Source organism: Petaurus breviceps, unplaced genomic scaffold (genome assembly GCF_028583685.1).
Source record: "Petaurus breviceps papuanus isolate PSGF00001 unplaced genomic scaffold, PetGlider_PUasm1.0 208, whole genome shotgun sequence".
In the NCBI taxonomy this organism is placed as follows: Eukaryota; Metazoa; Chordata; class Mammalia; order Diprotodontia; family Petauridae; genus Petaurus; species Petaurus breviceps.
This window is the reverse complement of record NW_027185852.1, coordinates 30,210,342-30,225,944: the sequence shown is the minus strand read 5'-3', so window position 1 is coordinate 30,225,944 and position 15,603 is coordinate 30,210,342. Positions and strand designations below refer to the sequence as shown.

General features: G+C 53.6%; 2 protein-coding genes across 3 annotated transcripts; one reads left to right on the top strand and one right to left on the bottom strand.

The window, feature by feature from the left end:
* The first annotated feature begins 4,564 nt into the window (after nucleotides 1–4,564).
* LOC138165411 (serine/threonine-protein kinase PLK3-like) lies at nucleotides 4,565–9,768 on the top strand. Its single transcript, XM_069093739.1, has 15 exons — nucleotides 4,565–4,878; nucleotides 5,052–5,159; nucleotides 5,288–5,404; nucleotides 5,978–6,107; nucleotides 6,310–6,397; nucleotides 6,775–6,870; nucleotides 7,022–7,220; nucleotides 7,332–7,458; nucleotides 7,585–7,691; nucleotides 7,985–8,075; nucleotides 8,188–8,271; nucleotides 8,418–8,580; nucleotides 8,729–8,858; nucleotides 9,038–9,148; nucleotides 9,232–9,768. Exons 1-15 carry the CDS (start codon nucleotides 4,672–4,674, stop codon nucleotides 9,421–9,423), a joined length of 1,950 nt encoding a protein of 649 aa, XP_068949840.1. The 5' UTR covers nucleotides 4,565–4,671; the 3' UTR covers nucleotides 9,424–9,768.
* Nucleotides 9,769–9,801: 33 nt separating this feature from the next.
* LOC138165412 (dynein light chain Tctex-type 4-like) lies at nucleotides 9,802–15,596 on the bottom strand. 2 transcript variants are annotated; one of them, XM_069093741.1, is made up of 2 exons: nucleotides 15,120–15,596; nucleotides 9,802–11,248 (listed from the first exon to the last, which is right to left on the bottom strand). In XM_069093741.1, exon 2 carries the CDS (start codon nucleotides 10,454–10,456, stop codon nucleotides 9,803–9,805), a length of 654 nt encoding a protein of 217 aa, XP_068949842.1. In that variant the 5' UTR covers nucleotides 10,457–11,248; nucleotides 15,120–15,596; the 3' UTR covers nucleotide 9,802. The 2 variants fall into 2 exon arrangements, with proteins under 2 accessions (XP_068949842.1, XP_068949841.1); XM_069093740.1 differs by having other exon boundaries at nucleotides 9,802–10,713.
* Between the last annotated feature and the right edge of the window lie 7 nt (nucleotides 15,597–15,603).

Here is a 15,603-nt window from a genome sequence, read left to right as displayed (position 1 = left end):
AAAAAAGAGAAAGAAGGGAGGAAAGAAGGTGGAAGGAAGGAATGAAAGAAGAAAACAAAGTCCAAAGAGGGAAAGAAGGAAGCAAAGAAAGAATTATTAACTGCTCTATGAAAGATTGCTCCAGAAGAGAAGTACAAATTAAAACAACTCTGAAATTTCACCTCATACCCTGCAAGTTGGCAAAGACAAAAGATGGGAATAATATGGAAAGATGGGCATACCACTGCATTGTTGGTGGAGCTGTGAAATGATCCAACAATTACAGAAATAAATCTGGAATGATATGAATAAAGTGACTCAAATTTCCTATTATTTGACCCATTGCTCCAAAGAGATCATTGACAAAAAGAAAGCTTCATAGGCATCAATATGTTCATAGCATCCAATCAGTCAACAATTCATGTGTTTAGGATTTACTATGTACCAGGCACAATTGGTTCATTTGTTGATCCTTCCTTCTCATCATGAGAGTGATGTCTTGACTTATGAGTGAACTGGATTTAAGTGAGGCAGAGCTGCACAAAGCCCTCAGCCTCACTCTCCTCCAATCACAAGACATAGGTCAGGATGTCTGTCAATAGCCCAGCAGCTGGCACTATGCTTAGTGCTAGAGATACAAAAAGGTGCAGGGGAACCAGTCCCTGCCATCAAGGAGCTCACTTTCTAATGGGGTAGAGACAATCAAAAAATCATAAAAATAACTACATATATATATTATAAAAATAACTACTAGAGACATACAGAGTAATTGGAGGGTCATCTTAGAGGGGGAGAAAGCGCTATGGGGAGGGACTGGGAAAGGCTGGCAGAAAGTGAGATTGGAGTTGACTCTTGAAAGAGGCCAAAGATATGAAAAGACAGAGCTGAAGAGGGAGAGCATTTCAGCTACAGGAGGCAGCCAGTAGAAAAGCATGGAGATGTGAGATGAGGTGTTGTATGCTTTGGACAGCAAGTAGCTGGATCATAGAGTGTGTGAAGGGAAGTAATGTGTAAAAATGTGGAAGCTGAGGAAGGGGTCAAGTTGTAAGGAACTTTAAGTGTCAAAAACATAGGCTTTTCTATTTTATCTCCAAAGTAATAAAGAACCACAGAATTGGTCCTATTGAGTAGGACACTGGGTCAGACATGGTTAGAATCATTTTGTTATCTGTGTGGAGGTTGAATAAAGTAAAGAGTAGAGATTAAAGGCAGGAAGACCAAGTAGCCTTCTATTGCAATCTGCTGGTGAGAGGTGATGAGGGCCTGCACCAAGGCAGTAGCAGTGTCAAAGGAAAGGCATCACAAAGTGGCACACAGGAGAGACATTACAAAGGTAAGATAAGTGACTGGATGGGAGAAAGATCAAAGAAACTGAGGAGTCGAAGGTGACACCCAAACTGAGAGCCTTGGTGACTGGGAAGATATTGGTATTCTTTACATAAAAAGAGAAGTTAGGAAAAGGGGATTTGTTATTTGTTTCTGTATTTTTGAGGAAATAATGAATTCAATTTTAGAAATGTTGAGTTTGAAATGCCAGTGGGACATCCAGTCTGAAATACCATTAGATATCATTAGTTGGTGCTCAGGAGAGTCTAGGGCTGGAAATGATATGCAAAGACATAATTATCGAACCCATGGGAGCTGATGAGCTCACCAAGTTAGAGTAGAGAAAGAGAAGCTTTGGAAGAAACCCCTAGTTAGCCTAGACAGTTCTGCAAGCAGGGCATTTCCAGTCACTCAATAAGCATTTATTAAGTGCCTACTGTGTGCCAGGCATTGTGCCAAGTGCCAGGGATAAAAGAAAGGTAAAGGACAGTCCTTGCTCTCAAGGATCCACAGTCTAATGAGGCAGACAACATATAAACAGTTATGTACAAACAAAATGTATACTGGACAAGTCAGAGATAAACACCTATAGGAAGGCACCAGAAGGGGGATTAGGAAAGGCTTCCTGTATTGATTTGGAAAGTTCTCTGCTATAGCTATAAAGAGATTATGAGAGGATAGAAAGAACTTATTCCCTGAGAGAACTGAATTTAATTTATATTGTTCTAATAAATAAGAATCTTAATAGATTAGCTATAATCTCCAGTGCTATGTTTCAGAGGTAAGAAGTCAAGAGTAAAAGTGATAGTCAAGGGTGGCTAGGTGATGCAGTGAATAGAGCACCTGCCCTGGAGTCAGGAGGACCTGAGTTCAATTCCTGCCTCAGACACTTAACACAAAAAAACTAGCTGTATGACCTTGGGAAAGTCATTTAACCCCAATTGCTCTCCAGAAAGCAAAAAAAAAAAAAAAAGTGATAGTCAAAGGTGATTCTGGATCTGATTTTTCTCACAGCTAAAATGTTGTAAGTTTTATGTTTTATTATTAGTTAAGTTGTTAACAAACTGTAGAGCAAGTTATTTTGCTATTTATTCAAGCTTAGGAGATTACAGATTTTGAAAGATCTGGAGAGATGAACTGGCTATGGTGAAAAGGGGTTGCTCTAGCTTGTTAGGTAAACATTTGGCACTAGTAAATTTTGACACTGATGGGGTGCTTGGCTGCCTGAGTTTGAACCTCAGTTTGTAAAATCACATTTCTCCCTAGCCTCAAAACACTGTTTCACGAAGTTTCTTTCTTGCTCAAGGGCAGCTTACTTCTCTCTCTTCCTGATACAGTGGCCAGCTGCACTTATAGAATTTAGTAGTTTGACCCAGCTGTGTACTGGCTGAAGCAGCTGTGTACTGGGCCATGTCTATCAAATATATCCTGCACTCAGACATATGTATACTCCCTAGTTCATTATAAACATCCTGAGTCCCGAGTTAGCTTGGAGTAGAAATTTATTCCCAACATCTATCTTGTCTAACAAGACATTTATAGGGACCACCTGAGTTTTCTGTCAGCCCTGACCGCTAGCTGACTTAGTGACGTTTCAAGCCTAAAACTACACCTCCACGCAGCCCCACCTTGGGCTATTTCCCTGTGAATTCTGGGCAATACACCTGCATAGCAGATATTAAAAGTGCATGTGCCTTTAAGAACTGACCACTCCTTAACTCCTCCCTAATCCCACCGTGACTCACCTAGTTAGCATATTTGGTACGGGTTCCACTTACAGACTATTCTATAAAAACTTTGACTCAACCCCTTTAAGGTTGCAGGTTCTCTAAGAACTCTTGCCTGCTGTAAAACCTAACAATAAATCTTTGCCACCTTGACTCTGAGAATGCTTGAGTCTGTGAATTCATTCCAGACTGCTTTCCAGGGACGCTGGCTATTGGGGTTCCTGGACTCCCTGAACTCCCTGACCCTCCCATCAATATTATATAATAAATGCTTAATAAACAAGGTATGTCACAGAGCGAATTGATTAATTAGTGTGCCAAGTTGCAGTTTTAGCAATTAAAAAAGAAATATCCAAATATCCCAGAATCTTGGACCATGCGAATGAACATGAGGGTCAGCCACTCCAAAGAGGCTTGTACAAAAACAAACTAAGAAACCCAAGCATGTGAATGTCTGCTCTGAGCCAGACGTCATGAAAACAACCCCTTCTTTCAAAGCGCTCACATTCTATTAAGGACAATATTTACAAATACTTCTATAAACTAAATAGGAAGGTGCAAACCCAGCCAATGAACAGTTTCGAGATGAACACTTGACAAATAATATAGACACAGAGATACACGATGGGTTATATAACACATATGTGTGTATAACTTTATATACATAGTATATAGATATACTATGTATATACAACGTATAAGCTCCTTCCAGAGGAACCAACACCTCTGTGCCATGAACACGGGCTGTTCGGGATGGGCACGCCCTAGGTAGAGATGCTGCCTGAGCTGGAGCCGATCCGCAACCCCTTCCCCCGGCTTGGACCTGGCCTGAGCTCGCCGGCTTTCTGGGGCAGAGAAACAGTCCGGGCGGCCACAGAAACTAGGTATCTTTTCCTGGCTATGGCAAGCCACATACGCGCTTTGACCACCAGATGGCGCGAGAAGCTCCAGGCACCAGCCCAACTCGGCCTTAGAGGGACTCCGTGCGCCTGCGCGGGAAACTGCAGTGCTCCCTTAGCTCGCTAGAGGGCACTCCGATCACACGGCGGAATCCCAGCTCCTGAGGCATGTGGGCTCAGGTCTCGAGGAATCACTTTGCGCCACGGGACATGACACCTCCCTTAGAAAAACAGGGAGCCGCATTGCTCCTCCTCAGGTCGAGTCCGGGGCTCCCGAGGAATGCTAGCCACTGGGGCTGGACTCGGGCTCTGGGACCCAGACCTCCAAGTACGCTGGGCGGAGCAAAGTGGGGCTGCAGCTGCGGATAGGCCCGGCCCTGACCAGCCGAGGATAGCCGCGCCCCTTTCCGGATTGTGGGCAGAGCTTCCTGGTGACATTTCCCCTAGTGGGCGGGGCTGTAGGTGACAACGCTCTCTGGGGGGAGGGGACTTCGCGGATGTCATTCCTCGGGGGGCGGGGCTCCCAATGACGTTTCCCCGGTGGGCGGGGCCCGATGACGCTAGGCGGTGCCGAAGAGGCGGGGGCCGGGGTTCATTGATAAAAACGCCTGGGCTCCCCCGCGTTCTAACAGAGCTGAGTGTAACAGCCCGGGGAGGCTGGAGGGCTGGCAGGAGACCGGAGTCGCGTGCGCGGATCTCGGGGCCGGGCTCAGGCCCTCCAGCAGCGCCGACCCTTGGCCATGGAGCCGGCCGCCTTCCTGTGCCCGCAGTCCTTGTCCAGCCCCGAGCCCCGCCCCCGGGTCCCCTGCCCAGACAGTGACCCCAGGGCCGGGACCCGGGAGCCCGAGCGCAGCCGCCCGGGAACCGATCCTCTGCTGGATCCCACCCGCCTCATCAGGGACCCGCAGAGTGGCCGTACCTACCACCGGGGTCGCCTCCTGGGCAAGGTAGGGGAGGGGCGAGGCCACGGATCTGAACCCCCGGACGGTGGGGAGGGTCTCGGGCTGTAAAAGCCGGCTCTTTGCTGTCAGGGAGGGGAGACAGTCAGCAGCAGGGAGGGAGGCGGGGCCGGCCGAGGGAGGCCCCGAGGGCCCTTACCGCCTGCCCATTCCTGATCTAGGGGGGCTTCGCCCGATGCTATGAGGCCACGGACACCAGCAATGGCCATACCTACGCGGTCAAGGTCATTCCCCAGAGCCGGGTGGCCAAACCACACCAGAGAGAGAAGGTAAGTCAGGTGGGAGGAATGTAGTTTCTAGCTGAGGCCATTCTGGTCTGGGACTGGCCCCGGAGGAGGGGTGAGGGTTGAGGAGGAGGAGCCGGTGGCCAGACTTGCCCCTCTCTCTCCCCTCTTAGATCCTTCAGGAGATCGCCCTGCATCGCAGCCTCCACCACCGGCATATAGTTCGCTTTTCACACCATTTCGAGGATGAAGGCAGCATCTACATTTTTTTGGAGTACTGCAGCCGAAAGGTTGGGGACCCACCGGCGCACCCCTTAGGTTTCAGGGGACAAAGAAAGGAATAATTAAGGCTGCTCTTTCTCCCAATCACCCATGGTGGGGCTAGGTGGGGGGGGGGGGAGTGTTAGCCAGAGGGTCTGTCAATCTAAAGAGGGCGCAGAGTCCTGACTGAAACTCAGTGGCCAAGGCCACTTTCTGGGCCTGTTATCTCCTGTCTGAGTGTGGTGGCTAGGCTCAAGGGGCCCTTCTGGCTCTGCTTTTCCTGCATCCTGAGAGCCCTGTAAGGACTCTCCCTTGGAGTAATGGGGGGCAGGGGGGCCTGATCAGGCTGCTGCTGTAGCCTGCTGGCCTCCTGAAAAACTCCCATCCTAAACTTCCCTCCCAGTCTTCCTAAAGGGAGGAAAAAAAGACAAGTTCCCTTTCCATCCCAGAGCCACAGAGTAACCAGGCTGGGAAGGACCCTGGAGCACTCCTTGGTTTCACACAGAGAGAGAGTGAAGCCCCAAGGTCACACCAGAGGGTCTGGGGCTCTTTGCCATGGCCCCTGCCTGTTGAAGGTTCCTGACCATTTTCTCCCCCAATAGTCACTGGCTCACATCTGGAAGGCAAGGCACACACTTCTGGAGCCCGAGGTCCGGTACTACCTTCGACAGGTCATTGCTGGCTTACGCTACCTGCACCAAAGAGGGGTCCTCCACCGAGACCTCAAACTGGGTGAGTCCCAGGAGAAGGCCAGCCCAAGGCTCAGGGAATGTTCAGGACCACTTCCAGGAGGAAGTCGTGTCTTACCTCCCCTCCCTGGGGCATAAAAGCCAATCCAAGGGGCAGGAAGAAAGAGTAGATAGGAAAAGGTGACTGGGGGCGAATTAGCCTGGGCCCCATCCTTAACACACCCCTGTTAACTCCTGGCCTTTAGGAAACTTTTTCATCACGGAGAACATGGAACTGAAGCTTGGGGACTTTGGGCTGGCTGCTCGGCTGGAACCCCAGGATCAAAGGAAGAAGTAGGTAGCAGGGGTCTTGGGGGGCCCCTTCTTAGCCAGAGGGATCTGGGGGACCAGCTGGGAGTGTGGCCTTCTGTCTCTAATGGCTGTCTATTGTCCCTGGGACAAGGGGGTGTTATCTGGGACCTGGAGACAGTCTGGGTCTTTGTTCCCAGCTAGGAACGGGCCAGACGGGGAGGCAGGGGGAGGCAGGCAGTTGTATCCTTTCAAACATCTCTCCCCCACATCCCCAGGCATAGAGCAAGGCCTGCTGGGCTTGTGGGGGAAGGGCCAGCTGGAAGGATAAGGCTCTAGCCTGCAGTTCTAACTTGGGAGACCAAAGGCCCCAGGTGGCTTTGGCTATTTCTGAGTTCCTCCTCTCCCTTCTGTGCCCTCAGGACTATATGTGGGACCCCCAATTATCTGGCCCCTGAGGTGCTGCTACGCCAAGGCCATGGCCCTGAATCTGATGTGTGGTCATTGGGCTGTGTCATGTAAGTGTGTCCCCCAAAGGGGGGCCTGAGTGGGGAGAGAGGGAGGGCATACAGCCCAGCACCTTTGGGAAACCAGGTCTTCCTGGGGTTTGAATCAGGCTCCAGATGTGAGCTCACTGAGCTCATGGCCCATGGTCACCCCCTCCCCCAGGTATACGCTGCTGTGTGGGAGTCCCCCCTTTGAGACGGCTGACCTGAAGGAGACCTACCGCTGCATCAAGCAGGTTCAGTACACATTGCCTAACTACCTCTCGGTGTCTGCCCGACACCTCCTGGCCGCCATCCTTCGCCCTGTACCCCAAGACCGGCCCTCACTGGAGGAGATCCTTCAGCATGAATTCTTCACCAAGGTCTGTGCCCAGCCTGGGGTGACATGGCCCCATCTCTCCCTGGGGCCCTTTGGTCAGGGGGTACTGCCAGGGCCCCATCCATTGCTCTGGCTTCTGTTCCTTTTTTCTCAGGGCTATACCCCAGCTCAACTTCCCCCCAGCAGCTGCACTACAGTCCCTGACCTGACCTCCCCCAGCCCTGCCCAAAGCCTCTTTACTAAAGTGACCAAGAGCCTCTTTGGCCGCAGGAAGAACAAGGGTAAGCCGGATGTTATGGGTAGCAGGCAGCCATGGAGGGTTAGGGGAGGGAAGGAAGGAGGGGGAGACAAGTGGGGAGCCCTGGGCAGAGCAGAGCAGTAATGCTCTGGTGCCTTCTCATGCTCAGGTAAGACAGCTCTCCAGGAACAGGACAATCTCTCCCGCCTTGTCAGTGACCTCGTGCTTACCTCCATCTGCCCTCAGAGCAGCTCCAAGGAGCCAAGGCATGCCCAGGTGAGGAGGGAAGCTGGGGCTGTGGGGGCAGGTACCTTTAGCTCTCCTGACCTTGGTGACCCAGCCTGACTCACACCTTTGCTGCTGGGTGAAGCATCCTGGGATGAAAGGGGCCTAGCAGCGTCCAGCTTCCTTCTAGCCTAATTTGCCTTTGCCTCATTAGGCCCTAGCTGTGGGTGTGACTGTCACAATCAGGGACCCCAGAGGTCAGTAGTAGGGCGTGGCTGGGGAGGGTTATCCTTCCTCCTACTCACCTGCCCTGCCCCCAAATTGTTCTCTCCCTTTCTCCCCAGGAGGAGGCTGATGTTGCCCCCAGCCTAGCAGAATCTGCCCCTGAAGAGGGCTCTCCCAGGTCCCTGGCAGCCCTGGGCAGCAGCTGTGAGGGTAAGCTGGGGAAGAGAGGAAGTTCCCAAGGATGTCATGATTTGGGGCAGCCTAGGAAACTGTTCTGAGCCTTTCCTGGTGAGCCCTCATTTCCCCTCCCATACATTGCCAGGGTCTGAGGAGTGTCTGACAGCAGCCACAGTCATGGAGTCTACCCTGTGTGCCCTCCGAAACTGCCTGGCTTTTATGCCCCCAGGTACCTGGTGAGGGTGGGTGAGACCCCAGGGCTGGAGGCGTCTGTATGTTCAGGGAAAGAGGGAGAGGAGAGGGTGGGGATCTCTGGAAGCCTGTGGGGTCATGGCAGTTCCTCACCCTTTTCTGTTCATTCTGCCCCCTCCCCAGCTAAGCAGAACCCAGCACCTCTGGCCTCATCAGAACACCTGCTGTGGGTCAGTAAGTGGGTAGACTACTCCAACAAGTATGGCTTTGGCTACCAGCTGTCCAGCCAGCGGGTGGCTGTCCTCTTCAATGATGGCACCCACATGGCCCTGTCCTCCAACAGGAAGTAAGTAGCCTTCCCTTCAGGTGGGAAAAGATCCCTGAGCTCAGACCCCATTCCAGCTCCTTTCTACCGAGGGTCCCGGGAAGGCCATCAGTTTCCCCATGTCCCCTCAGGTCTGACAGCACCAGCCTGACCCCCTACTTTTCCCCAGGACTGTACATTATAACCCAACCTACACCAAACACTTCTCCTTCCCCGTGGAGGCTGTCCCTCGGCAACTGCAGGGCCAGCTTGGGGTCCTTCGATACTTTGCCACGTACATGGACCAGAACCTCATGAAGGTGGGTCAGGGTGCAGGGGGAGGTGTGAAATCCAAGCACCTGGCTGTCTTTGGGCAAGTCCCTTCTGCCTGGGCCCTTGACATTTCATGGGAGAAAGGAAAAGCCGAACCAGCTGCTCTCCCCCCATCAGCCACCCCAGGAGGGGCCTGACCTAACCAGGTAACTCTTGTCTGCCCTAGGGTGGAGACCTGCCCAGCGTAGATGAGACTGAGGGCCCTGCACCCCTACTCCTGCAGTGGGTCAAGACTGACCAGGCCCTGCTTCTCCTGTTCAGCGATGGCACGGTGCAGGTGAGCGCCTGCCAGGCTGCGGCCAGAGGAGGGAGGGGCCGCATAGATGCGGGCAGCGGCCCTGACCCGCTCTGTCCGCCCAGGTGAACTTCTATGTGGACCACACCAAGCTGATCCTGAGCGGCTGGGAGCCCCTGCTCGTCACCTTCGTGGCCCGGGACCGCAGGGCCCGCACCTACCAAGCCCCTCACCTGCAGAGGCTGGGCTGCGCCCCGGACCTTCGGCTGCGGCTCCGCTACGTCCTGCGCCTGCTGCGGCAGCGCAGCGGGACCTAGGGAGCCCTGCGTGGTCCCCACCCCCCTTGGAGAGGGCTGGCCCCTACCCCCGGACCCTCGGAGAGGCCTGGGGGAGGGACGGGGGGCTGCCTCCAGATCCTGCCCCAGCTGGCTTGGGAGGGAGGCGGGGTCTGGGGCTGCCCCAGATCGGGTCCCAGCCTCCTGGCTTTTAGGGGCGGTCTCCCCACGAAGAGCGGGACCTTAAAGAACGAGCCAGACCCCTCCGCTGCCAGGTCCAGACTCTGGGCCTTTGTCCCGAGGGGGTGTTGCTGCCCCTGGAGGGCTGCCCCCCTCCCCCTCCCCACAGGCATTATTTATGACAATAATTATTTTTATTTATTCTAAGCTCGGTTTATTTATTGGGCTCACCCCACCCCAGTCACTCGCAGTAAACGCCGTGGACCACGGCCACGGCGAAGAGTGCACCTGCGCACACGGACGCGGACGCGTGCCCGTCGCTGGCGGCGTCCCAGAGCGCGCGGCTCGCCACGCGCACGCCCTGGCCCGCGCACTGCCCGACCACCACGGAGCACACCAGCTTGTAACGCGGCGGCAGCAGCTCGCGTACGCGCCTGCGCACTAGCTCGCAGAGGCTGAGCGCTAGCGCCCCGGCCCCGCCCGCGGAGTAGCGCGCGCCGGCCAGCGCCCCGCTCAGCAAGGCCTCCAAGGCGCGCTGCACGTGCTCCACCTCCCAGCGCGCGCCAGGGGCGGGGCCTGGCCCCAGCCACGCCCCCAAAGTCGGCGCCGGGGCCCGCCGAGCACGGGCTCCCGGGAAGGAAGAGAGCGCTAGGCCCAAGGAGGAACGCCGAGGGCCGGGCCCCAGGGCGGGAGCCAGCGAAGGGCGGCGAGATGGGGCCAGGGCCGTTCCGAGCAGGGAGCCCCGGCGGGAGCCCGGCACTGTGGCTCCACGGGGTGGCTCCTCCACATTGCGCAGGCGCACCGTTCCCCGCTCGTCTCCGCTACTGCGCAGGCGTGCCGGGTCCTCGTCCTCTTCCTCGAGCCTGGCCGTCTCCGAGAATTTTTTCCCGGCCATGGAGAGCAGCGCCTTCCTGCGAGACCAGGAGTCACGAGTGGCCCCTAGCCCCGCCTCTTCTCTGAGTCTGGGGCCTAGTATCGGTGTGGCCTTGCTGGACGACGGTTTTCTGGAGAGGGGGGAGGGGGACGGACAAGCGGGGAGAGGATATGAGTAGGGCCCCCGCACTGGAAGTCGGGACTGTGGCCGTGGGCAGGTCCTGGTTGTGTGACGCTGGGTGAATCAGCCTTTACCTCTCTGGGCCTCAGTTTCTCCGCCTGTAAAACAGGAGCAATAGGGATCAGAAGATAACACTGTCAAACTCCCCAAACCTTAGAGATGCAATTTATTCTTATCTGCAAAATGCAGCTGGACCTCGAATCCTAGGTCTGGAGCAGGTCCAGTCCCCTCCCTCCCCCAGGAGAGGCGAGTGGTCTGTGGGGGCCCCACCTGACCCCTGGCATTCTGTGTGACCCTGCCCCCAAGAGGGGTCCCTGGAGCCCCTCCCTGCCCCAGACAACTCGCTTTTTCTAACTTCCTAGAGAGGCTGGTCCAGGTTTTCCATCCCTGTCTCCCAAAGCTCCCTGAAACTCCCCAAGGGCACTGAGTCACCTGCTCCTGGGTCATGCCAGGTCTGTCACCTGCTAGCCGGTCCACAAGTCGTGGAAATGAGTCACCCTGCCCAGCCCAGGTGTTGTGGCCGATGTCGCTAGGCGATGGGTCTTTTCCTCCTTCCTCCTCCTCAGCTATGTGTCCCATCTCGCCTGAGGTCCTGCTGTCATGCCTCCAGAAGCCTGCCTGTCCAACCAGTGCCTGAATAGAAACCCCAGATGACATGCCCCTTCTGCTTAACCCCAGGGGCAAGAATCTGCTCACCAGCCTCAATCTGCTGCCCTGCCATCCCTTCTCACTCCCCCCCACCTTGCCTCCATCATTGTTCCTGGTTCTGCTGGGGCTCAGAGCGGGGGTAAGGCTGCCTGTCTGCTGCTTAGCAGGCCAGCCCCTCTGGGGAGCAGAAGCAAGCTGGAAGCCTCTGGGCCTCCTGTGTTCTTTAGGACCCAGTGGGTCTCTGGGCCCCTAAGTTTCAGAAACTGAAGAGCAGTCCCTGAGGAGCCAGCTAGCTTTCTCATTTTACTGATGAGGGAACCGAGGTTCCAAAAGGGAAAGGGATTTACTTAGGATTCATTTCCATGCTTCCACCATTCCCCAGAGGCAGACTGGGTATGCCCTGACTTTAGGACCAAGTTCAGTGGAAATAGCTAGTTCCAGCCTCCCTCAAATGTCCCTGGTGTTTTTCTTTCCTAGAGTCACCTGCCTCATCTAGTCTTGGGAGGGGGGTGCTTTGGCCTTAGATCCCTGCTCTCCCAACTTCAAGAATCCAGCCTTAGACCCTAGGAACTCAAGGAACAAAGTTATGTTGTTGATTGTACTTCCTTCTCGAAGAGGACCATGACATCTGGAAATTGATTCCAGTACATGCAAGTGAATTGGATTTAAGTGAGGGAGAGATGTTGGAAGTCACCAGCCTCACTTTCTCCTCCACAGCCATGTGGGTCCAGTGACCAGATATAGATCAGGGTTAGGATGCAGTGGGGGACCTTGGCTTTTTCAGATCTAATGGGTCTCAATGAGGCAGAGAATGGTCTCTTTATTAAAAAAATTTTTTTTTTTTTATTTTGGAGGGGAAGACTGAGAGTTTATGGCCAAAACAGAAACAATTTCTGTTTACATTCATTCTGAACCAATTAGGACCAAATGACCTAGTAGGGCTTGGTCTGGGCACCGCTGTTGGCCAATTAATGGGAGTTAATGGATTTAGGGTTAAGGCTTGTCTTTAAGAAAGAAAAAAGTTTTCAGAGATAAACATTTACATTCTCTTTGGGCAGAGCACCCACAGGGAGAGAATTTGGGGAGGGTGGACAGAGATGGGACAAGGCAGGGAGTAATAGTTGCCCCAGTCAGTCAGCCCAGCACTTGCTAAACACTGTGCTCTGTTAGGACCTGGAGATCTTTCACACAGAACTTCCTCTCTGAAGGGGAGAGAACGTGCCCATATAAAACCAATGTAAGGCAGTGGGGGTGTGGAGGTGGGCAGCAGCTGGGAGGTCAGAAGAAGGATCCAAAAGGAGTCAGCTTGAGCTAAGCTTTGAGACTGGAGAGAAGCCAGACTTTCCATGAGGGGACAGGGGATGAGGGAATACATTCCAGGGAAGTGGGGGTGGCCAATGCAGTTACCACACAGCCAAGATCCTGTAACACTTTAAGGTCCACAAAGGCCTCTGGCCAACATCCTGGACTGAGGAAGAGGATTGAGGGCTCAACTGTCAACTCTCAGGCCAGGGTCAAACAGAATAGAAAGGGACTCGGGGCTCCAGAAAGAAACTTCTGTCATGGCAGAAGGGAGAGGAAGAGAGGGAGGGGCTAAGCCAGCAGCTTTCTCAAAGGCTCCAAATCCAGACCCACCGGAAACCAGTCAGCCAGACGGAAATCTGCAATGAGGGCAGGAAATATTTACCCATCCCCCTCTGTGCTTTCTGCTCTCTACATCAAGAGCTATTCGATTGGGCCAACTAATCTCATCTCCCCATTTTAGAGGAGTCCAAGGGGCCCAGAGGAGGAAGGCTGATTCACCTTCCTACTCCCTGGCCCAGCTGCTTCCCCTAGACTGGAGGCATTCAACCCAAGTTCCTGCCCACCCTTGAGCTCAGTTTGAGGGGGAGAGTATGGCCAAAGCCCGGCATCACTGAGTACCACATACCAGTCTGAGTGTATGTGGCACTTGGAGCTCATGGGAACAGCCTGCTGGGGATGGGAGGGGGAAGGTAGGGGAATGGCAGCCAGTTCTATTGCAGACTATCAGAACTGAAAGGGGACTTAGAAATCCTAGGGTAATGATGATAATTCATAATGGCTGGTTGATTTTGACTTGCTGTACGATGTCCCGTTACCCTGATGACAGGCTCCACTCTGAATCCCAGAAACTACTTAGGATGCATTTCATATGCCCTAATTGTCTCCCCTGTCTAAGAAATGTCAGTTCCTTGAGGGCAGGACCGGCTTCACTTCTGTGCCAGTATGCTATGGATATTTCTGAAAGCTTTAACGTTTATCAGAGGGATCTCATTGGAGCCTTACTAGGAACTCCAACTGGTGTCTCAGGGAGTAAAGCCGAGGGAAGCCAGTGTCAGAAGCAGGCAGGAACGGGTCCCCTTCCTCCTGTGACTCCAACTCTAACGCTGGAGAGAACCCCATTTGAACAAGGGTGCCTTCCACCAGAACCCAGATTTAGGCATCTGGCCTCTGCTTGCTGATGTGGGACTCATTTCTCCTAGCAGTCTATTCCACGGATGGATAGCTATAATTGTATGGGAGCTTTTCCTTAAGTCCAGCGTACAGTGGTCTCCCTACAGCTTTCCCCTTCCTCTTCTTCTCTTTCCCCCTTTCTCATTCCTGGTCCTACCTTCTGGAACCAAACAGAATAAAACTCGATATAATAGTGTTTTAAGTACTTGACATCATCTCTAAGCTAAACACCTTCACTTTACAGTGGAAGAAACTGAGACCCAGAAAAGTACCTCAGTTTACCCAAGGTCACACAACTAGTGAGTGGACCTGAACCAGAACTTGGGTATTAGAGAACCCTGAGATCAGGAATGTAGGACTCTTAGGAAGGGTAAATCACTCCCTGGATCCTCTCCCACACCCAGGCGTGATCAGGGTCAGTTGAACAATTCTGGAAATGGGAGATGGGGATGAATTGGGTCTGTGCCTGACCCCTTCAGTCTCGTGTTCCCTGTAGAGGGAAAGTAGCGAGAGTTGGATGTATTGGGCTCCCTCCTGAAGTGCTGGACATTTCTGAGGAAAGGCAAATTGAGGCTGTGTGGTGGAGGGAATCTTGGAGGAGAGGGTCAACCAGATTCCTCTGAGATCCCTTCCCTCTGGGGGTCCTTTTGATGCAAATTGGACACTGGTGTGGGAGTCAGGCACCAGTGGGTTCTTGTCTCCTTGCTTTGCCCTTAACTGGCTGGATGACCCTGACTAGCCTTTTCTTCTTTTAAAGCCTCAGTTTCCTCCTGCAAGACAGGCAGGATCACCTCACAGGTCTATTGAAACCAAAAGGGGCTGTAGGAAGGAGAATCAAATCTGTTTTGGCCCTATGGTTTGCCAGGGAAAATCCCCTCTAGGAAATGAGGAGAGGACATCTGTACAGGCAGCCAGAGCACCATTCATTTCATCACCTCCTGGGGAGAGTCCAGAGGCTGGGGAGGGCTCCTGAGGTCACTCAGGTCAGAGGTCAGGGCCAGTGACTCAGCAGTGATCCTGAGGCACCCCTGGACTCTAGCCTGGCTTGGAAAGGGCTAAGACAAGGCTGGCAGTGGGGGGTGCCCTAGGGACTTGGCAGGGTTTTCCCCACCAGACCCTTACCCCATGCAGGGCTTTCCCTGACAGGTCTGGGAAGCAGAAGTGGAAATAGGAACAGAGAGGCTTGGGGTGGGTGTAGATTAAACAACACTGATTGCATGGGTGACTGGGGAACCCCCCTTCTTTCTGAGTTTCCTCAGTTGTCCCATCTGTAAAATAGACACAGAAATTTGTTTTTCAAACCCTAAATATTTTCAAATCCCTATAGAAATGGGAGGGAAAGTAGGGGGAGGGATGATGCCATTGGGACCTCTGGACTCACCTTTTTCAATCCTTTCTTTGTACCTGTAAGGAGCATGGAGTTGTTAAGGCCTTTTCAATACTGTCCAACACTCCTTGACCCCCTTTGGGGTTTTCTTGGCAAAGATACTGGAGTGGTAGGCTAAGACAGGATCTGGACCCAGGCCCTCAGGCTCCCAGTCATTCCATTACTGGGCCCTTGGGGCCCGTTTCCTCCTTCCTCCCTCCTCCTCCCTCATTCCTGAGGGAACTAAGCTTTGTGTCAGGGATGACTCGGGAAGAGAGAGCGGGTTATCACCTGGGCTCAGCCCCAAGGGCCACCCATTGATTGGACTGAGTCAACCCTCGGGGTGGGAGTGGGGGAGGGAGGAGATGCCAAGCCCTCCCTCCACTGTGACCTCAGGGTTTCTGCCCCGGCCCGGGGTAGGGGGCGCCGCGGGGGCGCAGGGACCTGGGCTGCTGCCCCTGCCTGGCCAGGCCAGGGTCCCGGGGACCTGTCCAAGGCT